Source organism: Lygodium microphyllum, chromosome 14, assembly GCF_053477565.2.
Source record: "Lygodium microphyllum isolate KBCC chromosome 14, Lygodium_microphyllum_v1.1.10, whole genome shotgun sequence".
Lineage (NCBI taxonomy): Eukaryota > Viridiplantae > Streptophyta > Polypodiopsida > Schizaeales > Lygodiaceae > Lygodium > Lygodium microphyllum.
In genome coordinates, this window is record NC_141148.1 from 107,205,193 (window position 1) to 107,217,046 (window position 11,854).

Genomic DNA, 11,854 nt, shown 5'->3' on the forward strand with positions numbered 1-11,854 from the left:
GTTGGCCATTTTGGAGTCTTATGATTTGGCGGGACTGGTGATGGAGGAGATTAACAGGTCCTTGGTGAGGGATGAGTCCAAACTCTCTTCCAATGCTCGTGCGGAGTTGACCAAGGCCCAGTCTCATTGGGACAAATTGAATGCCAAGATTCGATCTATTCAGTTTCTATCTTGCACTATAGTCGTGATAGCTCACATCGAGTACTTGACGGTGGCTCGAGAGATATGACTGGAGCTTGACCAAATGTACAACAAGATGATCCTAATGAAGAGGGTTTCATTGGAGGTGCAGATGCAGACCTTGTTCGGGAATAAGTCTTCTTTGCTTCGAGAACACATCGACAAGCTTCAGCAGCTTCAAATGCAGGTTCAAAATGCGGGAAGTCTATTTCCTCCGAAGACATGGCGATCACTTTACTGTTTCAATTGCTGCTACGATTCGATACCTTTTATTCCGCCCTTATTGCCTCAGGGCAGGAGTTGACTCTTCGGTTGGGAAGAGTTGGTTCTATGGTCTTGGACCAAGAGGAACAGCTAAAGGGACATAATGCTTCCAAATTGGAGGCTTTGGTTGGTCAAGCCTCTCAGAAGAAGGAGAAGGATCAAAAGAGGAAGAAGGAGGGCAACAAATCCAAGAAGGACATGGAGAAGGAATTGACTTGCCATATTTATGGTAAGACTGGTCACTGGAAGAAGGATCGCCCCAACAAAGACAAGGATACCAAGAAGAAGGACACGAAGGATTATGGAGCGGTGGTTGCACCCTCATCAGTTGCTTTTCTACACTTAGCAGTCATTGAGGACTCTATATCGAAAACTTTTGATACTGCGATGATAGTCCCTAGGCTCGAGAGTGGGTTGTGGACAGTGGTGCCTCACGGCACATGACTCCTTCTTCCGATGGTGTTGCCCATTTGCGACCTTTGCGTGGGCAGATTCTCATTGGAGATAGCTCTTCTGTGTCTATTGCCGTGCGGGGTGAGATGCAGCTTATTCCAGGTGGATGTGGTGGTACCCACACTTCCAAAGTGTTGCATGTGCCAGGCTTGGGGTATCATTTGCTTTCGGTCCATAAGATTTGTGCTCTTAGTCTCTTGGTGGAGTTTGACAGTGATACTATTCGCGTCCTTGATCGTGGATCGAGAAAGGTTTTCTTTGCAGGGTATGAGGAGGATGGCATCTACAAGTTGAAGTCTTCCCCAGCTCTTACCTCTTTTCTTCTTACTTCTCAGACATAGTCCGAGCTTTGGCATGCTCGGTTTGGTCACTTGAATTATGAGTACCTTCAGGAGGCGTCGCGAGGGTCGTTTGTCCGAGGATTGCCGGACATAGTGGTGAGCCATCAGACATGTGTCTCTTGCATTTGTGGGAAACAGCATCGGGATGCGATTTCCAACAAAGCTTCTAGGTGGTCTACTTCACCCATGGAGCTTGTATCTACGGATCTTTGTGGCCCGATGAGGACGGAGTCCCTGAAGGGGAGCTTGTACTTCATGTTGATCGTAAATGACTACAGCAGGATTACTTGGGCCTATTTCTTGACTTTGAAGTCGGATGCGTTCTCTCACTTTAAGGATTGGCTTCTCTTTGAGGAGAACCGTTCTGGCTGGCGACGACTGAAGACCTTGCGTTGAGATAAGGGAGGTGAATTTATGTCTAATGAGTTTGCTCGTTTTTGTGTAGATAGGGGCATTCACTAGGAGTTTGCTAATACCAACACTCCCCAAGAGAATGGCATTTTGGAGTGGAAGAACCAAAGTGTGATCGAGATGGCGCGCACCATGATGGAGCACCGACAAATACCTTAGCTTCTGTGGGCCGAGGCAGTGGCTATCGCAGTTCACATCCTCAATCGATCTCCCACTTCGGCCGTTGACAGGATGACACCTTTTGAGGCTTACTTCGAGACTAAGCCTGATGTTTCCTATTTTAGGATCTTTGGGTGTGACGCTTATGTGTACATTCCGACGACGTAGCGTGATAAGTTCAAGGCGGCTTCCCGACGACAGGTTTTCGTTGGCTATAGCTCCTAGTCCCAAGGTTATCGTTTGTTTGATCCCATCAAGCAGGATGTCTACACGGGCCGAGATATGTGGTTCGTGGAAGTTTCGGCCACAGAGAGGAGTGAGAAGCACCCCGTTCTTGGAGACCCAGGGGAGAGTTGGGCTCACGAGACAGTTCCTTTGGAGCCCAAGCCTCTTGACGGAGATTCTTCTTCTGATTCAGAGCCTTCTCTTCCACTGGCCACCCCCGAGGAGCTTCGTTGATGGATGTACCCGAGTCTTCAGAAGATGGAGAGTGACGGGGAGAGGTTCGTTCTCGTCCTCATTGGGCCCGTGACACACTCCGAGATTCAGGGATCGAGGGGGTCCCTAAGGAGTGGGAACCGTAGGATGACCCGTGGAGGTTACGGAGGAATGATGCACATTCTTCGGAGCTTGTTTGCTCCAACTATTGTTTGCTGATCCATGTTATGCAGGATCATGAGCCCACTTTAGTGAAGGAGGCTTTGCAATGTGATCATTGGTGGAAGGCTATGGAAGCTGAGTTGGAGGCTATTAAGAGGAATGACACTTGGTCTCTTGTGCCTCGTCCCTCTCACAAGAAGGTGATTGGTGTCAAGTGGGTCTTCAAGACCAAGTACCTTAGCGATGGTTGTTTGGACAAGCACAAGGCTCGCCTTGTTGCTAAAGGTTTTGCTCAGCGCCCTGCATTGATTTCCATGATACTTTTGCCCCCACTGCTCGTATGGTGACTATTTGAGCTATTCTTGCCTTGGCTGGCCATAGGAGATGTCCTGTCTATCAGTTGGATGTGAAGTTGGTCTTTGTGAATGGTGACTTGCAGGAAGAGATCTATGTTGAGGAGCCTCTTGGCTTTGGATCCTCGGATGGGAAAGTTCACAGGTTGAAGAAGGCCTTGTATGGCCTCAAGCAGGCTCCACGTGCCTGGAACGAGAAGATTGACTCGTTTCTTCAGTCGAACTTGGGATATCGGCGCTCCAAGGCCGATCCGCAGCTTTATGTGCACACTTTCGAGGTTGGTTGTGTGTTGTTTGTGTTGTATGTTGATGATTTGATTTTGACAGGGGTTCATGCACAAAAGGTCCGAGAGACCAAGACAACTTTACATTAGACATTTGAGATGACGGATTTGGGGCTTCTTCATTTCTTCTTGGGTCACAAGATTTATCAGTCTCAGAGGGGGATTTTCATCTCTCAGCAGAGGTACATTCCGGAGCTCTTGGTGGCTTTTGAGATGGAGACTTGTCGGCCCATTACTACTCCTATGGATCCGAACTGGAAGGCCACTTCATACTCAGATTCTCTCGTGATGGATGCTTCCCGCTACCATCAGTTGATTGGATCCTTGATTTGGCTTCTCAACACTCGTGTTGATCTTTGTTTTGCTGTGGGTCTTTTGGCAAGGTTCATGATTGAACCCAAACAGGTGCATTGGCAGGTTGCCCTGAGGATTCTTTGGTATTTGAGGGGGCCCTCTGACTCAGGGATTTCTTATCCCGTAGGTACAGATTCTTCCGATCTGGTTCTTGCAGGTTGGAGTGGCTCGGATTGGGCTGGCGACGTGGACCACCGACGGTCTACTACAGTCTATTGTTTTGCCTTGGGTACAGGTGTTATCTCTTGGAGTAGCAAGAAGTAGCCCACGGTAGCCCTTTCTTCTACTGAGGCGGAGTATCGGGCTGTCTTCCACCAAATGTGAGGTTGTGTGGCTTCGGAGATTGTTGGAGGAGCTTGACTGCCCCCAAACTCGTCCTACTCTTCTGCGGTGCGACAATGAGAGTTGCATTGCCTTGGTATGGAATCTTGTATTCCGTGCCCGGACGAAGCACATTGAGATCGAGTATCATTTCATTCTGGAGAAGCTTTTGGATGGGACCATTGATTTGTTTATGAAGGCGCTTCCCCAGGCTCTTCTTCGGCAGCATTCCAGATCCCTCAGTCTTTTGACCAATCCAGGATCTGAGAGGGGGTGTTAGACAGTCATTTCTTGGACAATTGGTGGATAGGAGAGTACAGCAGAGTGCCACGTGACAGTCATTTCCTGAACAGTCGGTGGAAAGGAGAGTACGGCAGAGTGCCACATCAGCAGTATGGATGTCAGCAGCCACGTCAACAGTCTGTGCAGGTGCCACGTGGCAGCTTGCAGTCAAACAGTTTTTTAATTATTTTTTTCTGCATTCGGCTGCATAGCCAACCTGGTGTTGGGCATTCTTTATTTCTTGGCTATTTATAGTCAAGTTGTGGCACACTCCCATCTATTCACTTCAGATTTTGATCTTGAGATCTGTTGGCTGAGACATATTGTGCTAGGGCTGACGGAGATTGAGGTCATCAAGTCGGAGACATACACAGATATTTCCTCTGCCCCCATGTATATTTCTGCACTCTTATATAGCATACTATTCAGCAGATTTTCTGCGTTTACAGTCTCCTATTCTCTCTCTCTCTTCTCTCTGTGTTCACTCTCCCTCAGTCTTTGTCCTACACTTCTCCATTGCTGCACTCTGACATGGCTATGGTAGAGACCCTATTCCTTGCGCTAAATGTAGGGAGCATGAGGAGACTCAGAGGTATTGTATATGGGATTGCCCATGGGCTTAGGAAGTTTTGAGGAGAGCCCTTAGGATGGCATTTCATGGCATTAGAGATTCTATAATTGCTACGTGAGGGATAATTGCATGGGTCACTAATAGAGGCCCAGCTCATGGGTATGAGGATGTACAAGGGTGTCAAGGCTTGGAGCCCTTAGGATGGTGTTTCATGGCATTACAGATTCTATGATTGCTACGTGAGGGATAGTTGCATGGGTCACTAATAGAGGCCCAGCTCGTGGGTATGAGGATGTAGAAGGGTGTCAAGGCTTATCTCATCTTGGGGCAGCTTGTGAGCAGGATTTCCACACCAGATTTCTCACAGACAGTATGGACCGAGGGGCATTGTCACAGATGTGAGCTCGCAGTTAGCATTATTGCTTGGTACGTATGGACAGCCAGATGCAGCCAGGCCATTGCTTTTCTGGACAGAGACTGCATACCCTTTGTGGGGGATGGGAGAGAATGCAGGGCAGTGCAGAGACTGCGAGGAAGAGAAGAGATGCTTTTCTAAGGATGTGGGATTGTGGCACCTTTTTCCTCTTTCAGACCCACATGGTTTGGCGTTACAAACCTCCCAACTGGCTATTCACTAAAGCTTTGTAATAGACTTCCCCTTGTTACATAATTCTTGATATGGAGGTCTGTTCCAAGGCTGGTTGTACTTGGTTTTTTGCCTTGGGATGCTTTGTTCTGAGGCATGTTAATAGAATTTTTATTTCTCTGAAAAAAAAACATATTTGAAATTACTTCCAATTAGTAAGCTACACTTTTGATAATCCATGGCCACATTATTTAGGAAGACAGAATCTTTGGTTAGGACTTCACGCTCATAGCCAACAAAGTTGCATTTTCTCAGGATCTTTGGTAAGTGTTTTTCATTATCTACACTGGCCTTTTATGTATGAGTCGGGCACAAACTGTGGCAGCCCTTTTATTGGCTTTATCATGTTCCTCATCAGGACATATGCTGTGTGTTGTCACTATGATGTGGCTTCTGTAAAAGGCATTGACACATGCACATTGAAGTGTCTGCTAAGGTGTCATTAGACACTCAACCACGTAAGCCTGTAAGGACACACACACACTCAATGTATAAGCTTCCTTTTTGTGCTCTCTTATCATGTGTATTGTAAGATGGCACTCATCTGAGAGTTGAGAATTTCTAGCCTGCCTTTGTGTGCAATATATAACTTAAAGCTTGGTGCCTTGAGGCTGACAATCAAGAAAACCTGTAAGTTGGCTAGAGTAAAAATTACAGATTCTTGGTTATGGATGTAAGCTGCTAGGCATGCATTTTTCTGAACAAAGAACAGCTTGGTCACTGTGACTGCTCTTTTTGTGCTGCTATCTGTCATTGGATTAAGTTGAAGCACATAGGTAGGGCCTTCCTGATTCTCCCGTTTCACATTACTCAGTGATGGCTCAAGTTCTAACATGTGTTTTTCCCCCCAAAGGAGACAAGTTCTTGCATATTTCTGCTTACATTAATATTTTCCGAACTTTCACAAAGCAATGTAATTTTCAAAAGGGCTGAAAGTTAAATAGTTTTTAAGAATGTGAACATTTCATATTACTCAGCAACAATAGTGCAAGTTCTAATGTGCCTTTTTTACCCCCAAAGGAATTTTGCATATTTCTGCTTACATTTGACATTTTCTGAAGGGTTAAGAACTTTTTAAGAAAGTGAACACTTGGAAGGATTCATGCACAGATTGATCTTGTGCTGAGTTGAACTTTGGAATCTGGCTGTTGTGTTGTGCTACAGAACTGCAAAATAGTGCTGGACGATTATGACATCTTATTGCATTCATTGGATAACATTGCACCTGTTGGTGTGCTTCATCCCAGTAAGTTTCATTTAGAATGCAAGGCACCTGATATGGCATCAGAGGTAAATCAAGTACCTCTGGTCAAAGAAGTGGACAACAGCATGGAGAATTGTACTATGCAGCAACAAAATAGTGGTGGATGCAACCCTGTGTCGATTAAGCAACTTCAATCAATTGATAAATTGAACATTCACATTTCGCTCAGAATATTGAAAGGAAGTGTGTCATCTGTATGTTGCTGGATAAGGTCTTGCCCTGACACTTACGGTGAGCATTGAAGATCTGTTGTTTTCTCCCTTTTGACATAGTCTTAGGCAAAGATTTAGTCATCTCCTTTTTGACATGAAATACTCTTACTTTAGTATTAAACTCTATTCTCTCTCTTTCTGTAAATGGTTGACAGGTATAGGCAATGAACTGGGTCTTGTATTGGCATCGATCAGTGCAGAGCTGGAAATAATTGATCTCAGCTGGGCAAATGCCCTATATGTACACCTTTATGTTCATGATATGGGAGCCTTTGCCTTGGCTAATGAGACTTATGTACAATATATTACTGAAGAATTATGTGTCAAGGGAGTGCCCTCTAGAAGTACTGTTGGGTTGGCATTAAAAGAGAGCAACTTGGGAAGGGTAATGGTTGAAGTCTTGATAGCCAAAGATATGAACAAGAAGGTTCTACATGTTCAGAGTATTTCTTGCTGGGCACCAAGCTGTATTGGACCGTATAGTCAGGTTTGCCAAATATGTGGCCTTCTTGAGTAGTTTAAACAAAAATTTGTTTTTGCCTGCTTTTCCAAAAGCTCTGTTTTGCAAGCTAGTTTCTTGAAAATTAGCCGATCATTTTGGTGATTTCCAGAACTATCTCCCAAGTACCTCATGAATTTCAGAGTGTTCAACAACTGAGCTAATTTGTATCTGGCTGGTGAGTGACACGATATCAACATGATCAGTCTTCTGACTAGTGTCTGCTACATCTGCAAAACCCCCTTTAGTTACCTTCCATGTTTGTGCAATATTCTTGATTACTTTTGTAGATAAGGCTTACTGCTGATAACCAAAAACAAACTAAAGGAAATGTTCAGAAACTTTTCAAGTTTACAAGTAGACTGCAATTATCGTAAGGAATCCACCATTTCAGTGTCTTGTGACCTCCACACGCTAGTTGCTTACAAATACAATGGGGCATGTGTCAGAAGTTGGTGACCTTATGCTTCTTATTCCTATGAATTCTGGCTGAAGTGAACCTTAGCCTTTGGTTTCAACTCAGTTTTGTCTGAGCTCGAGTATTTTCTAGCTTCCTGAGCCAATTACATCTTGAGGCTGTGGGGTGATGTGGCAAAGTGAATATCAATAACTAATCCCAATAGGCACTGCATGGTTTTTGTGAGTTGTCCCACACCTCTCTAACTAGCTTTCCTTGTTGCAATGAGCGAACACTTTCGTTATGCTCAAGCAGGTGTATCCCATTCTTATTTCCCTGTTCCTCCTTTCTTGCCATTGCTCTAGCTGTCATTCTAAGGGTATGTCTTTTGATTTTGGTGCAAATGGGCGAGTCTTTTGTGGCGCTTATGCTTAGTATGTGCCAGGACTCTTAAATGTGGACCTCATACAGGGCAGCTCAAAAAATTGTCCCTATCTCTAGTGTTTCGGTCCAAATTTGCTTTTAAATTGAAGACACTTATGTTTACTATGTGCCAGGAAGCTTAAGTGAGGACCTTGTAGAGGACAGCTCAAAAAATTATCTGCATCCCTAGTGTTTCAGTCCAAAATTTGCATGTTTTTAAATGGAAGTTATTGCACATGTATTGCTCAAGTTTCTACCATGTATTGCAGTACTCAGTGCTTTGTTTAGTCAAATTGCATAGATCCTTAGGTGCTGGTTTAAGTAGTAATGACTCACACGTTAAATGGATTATGGCATGTTAATATATTCTTGATTGAAGCCATAGTTACCACCACATATGATTACCTGTGTAGAAGGCTGTTCTATTGGCTCTTCAGTTATACCCTTACTTGTGCAGGCTACCTTGCACAATGGCTTTCTATACATGGCTGGTCAGCTTGGCCTTGATCCCCCAACAATGGCTCTTGTTAATGGGGGAGCTGGTTCCGAGTTCAAACAGGCACTTCAAAACAGTGAAGCCATTGCACAAGCTTTTTCCACGAGTTTAAGTACTTCCCCTATAAGCATATTGTTGTACTGCTCACCCATCGTTGGTATGTCTGAAAGGGAGGAAACTGAGACTATACTTCACAACTTTTTGAGGCAGTATGATCAAGGAGCTGATCTTTTGTCTTATGTTCCAGTTTTGTATGTTCAAGTTTCAGCTTTGCCAAAAGGGTGAGTGCTGCTCTTCTCAATACATGAACCTGTTGGCGTATAGGAGTAAGAAAATGTTTTGCTTACAGTGCTTGGAATGTTACAGGGCAAATGTAGAAATTGAGCCTTTCCTCTATGTGCCTGATCAAAGTGGAAGCTGTGATTATGAAGGCATTCTGCTGCAGAGAGTGAGCTCATCTGCTAAAGCTTGCCAAGCTTCTATTGTCAGGGAGTGTTTGTGTAGGGCCTTCTTTTCTATTGCCAAGAATATCTCTGGTCATACTGCTGAAGCTCTTCCAGATATCAAAACAGGATTAAGGACGTCCTTACAAGACTTTTCTCAAATGCTGGTTAACACTGGTCTATGCTGGGAGCATGTTCTGGTATCTCTCTCTCTCTCTCTCTCTCTCTCTCTCTCTCTCTCTCTCTGTGTGTTGTTCTTACAGCCTCCGCCCTGCTCGAGTGTATGTGGAAGTGGGGTATGGTACAAATTTCTGGCTAATCCTTCTTTGGATTCTACAGGCATTACGCATCCTGTTTGTCGCAGACCTTATTTCCATGGAATTTTTGTTTGAAGGATGGCAACATGCAGTTATGCAATTTTGTGAAATTTCAGTCCAAGAAGCAGTTCCTCTATCTAATATGTCAGCTCTGTGTTCCCTCAAGCCTTTGTTTCTTCCTGTGCTAGGGACTGGTTTAACACCTAGCATGGAAGATGTAATTACTCTGGATCTCTTGGCTGTGTCTCAGCCCCCCAACCATTAGAAGATGCTTCAGTTAGATACAGATGCTGTCCACACTGTCTATCTCCCTTTGAGAAGCCACACATCATGCAAGAACTGCAGGTTTTTACCTGTTTGCCCTCTTATTCTATGCATTGTGTTCTCAAATATTTGGTCATGTCTGGTGTAATTTCAGCTAAGTTTACAGCTTTTTAGTTTTTGTCCCTGCATGTTCTTAGAGAAGGCTGTTTATAACCTTCCAATAAGAAAAGGACTAGATTGCAATTGTGTGTTATGCAACAGCTCGTTGCTTTAATGTGCAAATAACAGCTCTGAGGCCATCGAATCAAAATTTGAAATTTTGCATGGTTGCGGTGGGATATTCAACAATGTGCTGTGTAAAAGATGTGAAGCAAAGCTCAAACAATAATGTTGATACAGTTGTGCCACACATGGCTCTTGCAAGACTTTGTGGAAGCCTTGAAACTAAAGTCGACATAGGCTCTTGCAAGACTTTGTGGAAGCCGTGAAACTAAAGTAGACATAGTTTGCATGCTCTTTGGCCTTACTAAAAATGTGGCTACATTACTTGCTAGACTCTTGAAAGTCTAGCTAATGGTTGTGGTGGGATATTCAATAATGTGCTGTGTAAAAATGTGAAGCAAAGTGCAAACAATAATGTCGATGTGGTTGTGCCACACACGGCTTTTACAAGACTTTGCAGAAGCCTTGAAACCAAAGTAGACAGTGTGGATGCTCTTTTGCCTTATTAAAATTGTGGCTACATTTACCTGCTAGACTTTGGAAAGTCTAGCTAAGTGTCTGCATGTAGTACAAGAGCAAAGATTTGATTGGTTCCTAGAATTTATTCCCTAAATTGAAACAGATTCCAAGAGTTTTGACTAACAAACAGTTTGTGTTGATGCCTTATCAACCGATTGTAGAAACCCAAGATTTATGGCTCTCTTTTGAATAGTGAACAAACTATGCCCCTTTAATAGTAACATTCAAATTCATCATGACATCTGAAATGTTTGCTTGTGAAGTTGCTACCTACATAATAAAAAACGTTACAGTCCAAAGTTTGATTTAAGGCAGCATCAAAAGGAGCTTTGAGAGGTAGAAGACCAAAACAAGTTGAGATGTTTATGAACTCATAAACTAGGTTGACACGTGCAGCCATGCTTAGGTTTTGGGATGTTTATTAGACAATATGAGGTGAGGATTGTTAATTCCACCTATCTTTTTGGGGGTCTTTGCCAAAGGAAGAGGAAGTAGGCATGGAGAGGGGGGGCCTTTGAAATGACAATCTCACCATTGCATTTAAGAATCTTTTGTAAATATTTTTTTCATGGGTATGTAAGTCACTATGCCATTCTTTTTCAAATTATCATTGCGAGCAATTGTTTTAACTTCTAGGACTTCTCAATCCCAAAGGTGAATGATGATACACATCACGAGGTAAAGGTATGTATATATTGTTACTTGTGAAGAGAATAGTTGTGCAATAATGTGACCCATGGCTCCTAAGAGACCCAATTGGGAACCAATGCATTGTTGGATAGCCTCACTTGTAGATGTGCTTGGTGGCAAAGCGATAATAGGGTACAAGGTGACATCCTGTTCTACGCTCATTCTATTTATAGTATGAATAGAGCCTTCATTTAACACTTATTTGACTTTTACTATTGGGTATGCTAATTGAGTGGTAAAAGTGAAAAAAAGTTCCTCCTTTCCTTGCCATTTTCTCTATTTTCTTCTCTTTCAACTAGCAAGCACACCAAATGGCTAAACATTGTTTAATTATTCATAGAGAACATTCTTCTATAATATACAAATTTCTTTTGGGAGTAGTGTCTCATCACGTTCAAAAGGTGTAGATAATCCCTTGAGAACATTCTTCTATAATATTGACTATACGATTCTCTTTTGGGAGTAGTGTCTTATCACTTTCAAAAGATAGGGATATCCCCTCCTTGAGAACTCAATGTCTTTTTTAATTTATGATATTAATATTATTAAATTGAATTTGTTTATAACCATATTTAAGTAGAATGAGATGTATTTTTTATAAAATGAAATAGGTGAGCAACACTCAAGTTTAAGGAATGAGTTAGATGGATTGCACTCAAGTTTTTCAAGCTAATGAGATTTGGTCGAAAACTTGACATATGGCATGAGGTGTTGATAAAGAGTACTGTGCAAAACATAAAAAAAATTGTAAAGTTGGTTAAAGTCTAAGATATGGCTTTCACATTTGATTAAATTTTTTGTTAAGGATTAGATTATTATTTCGGAAAAGCACAATAGTAACGCAGGAAAACATAAACATGCCATTCTTTGGTCTTTTAAGTAGATATGC

General features: G+C 42.9%; 1 protein-coding gene across 2 annotated transcripts in view; it reads left to right on the forward strand.

Annotated features, from left to right (window-relative positions):
- The window catches only part of LOC148025954 (endoribonuclease), a 35,845-nt gene extending 26,000 nt beyond the window's left edge, over positions 1–9,845 (forward strand). For both annotated transcript variants that reach the window (XM_087693199.1, XM_087693200.1), the window contains exons 8-12: positions 6,384–6,714; positions 6,851–7,182; positions 8,472–8,791; positions 8,877–9,153; positions 9,293–9,845. In XM_087693199.1, the coding sequence (XP_087549325.1) occupies positions 6,384–6,714; positions 6,851–7,182; positions 8,472–8,791; positions 8,877–9,153; positions 9,293–9,535 (1,503 nt within the window). In that variant the 3' untranslated portion in view covers positions 9,536–9,845. The remainder of the gene's footprint in view (positions 1–6,383; positions 6,715–6,850; positions 7,183–8,471; positions 8,792–8,876; positions 9,154–9,292) is intronic.
- Positions 9,846–11,854: the final 2,009 nt, after the last annotated feature.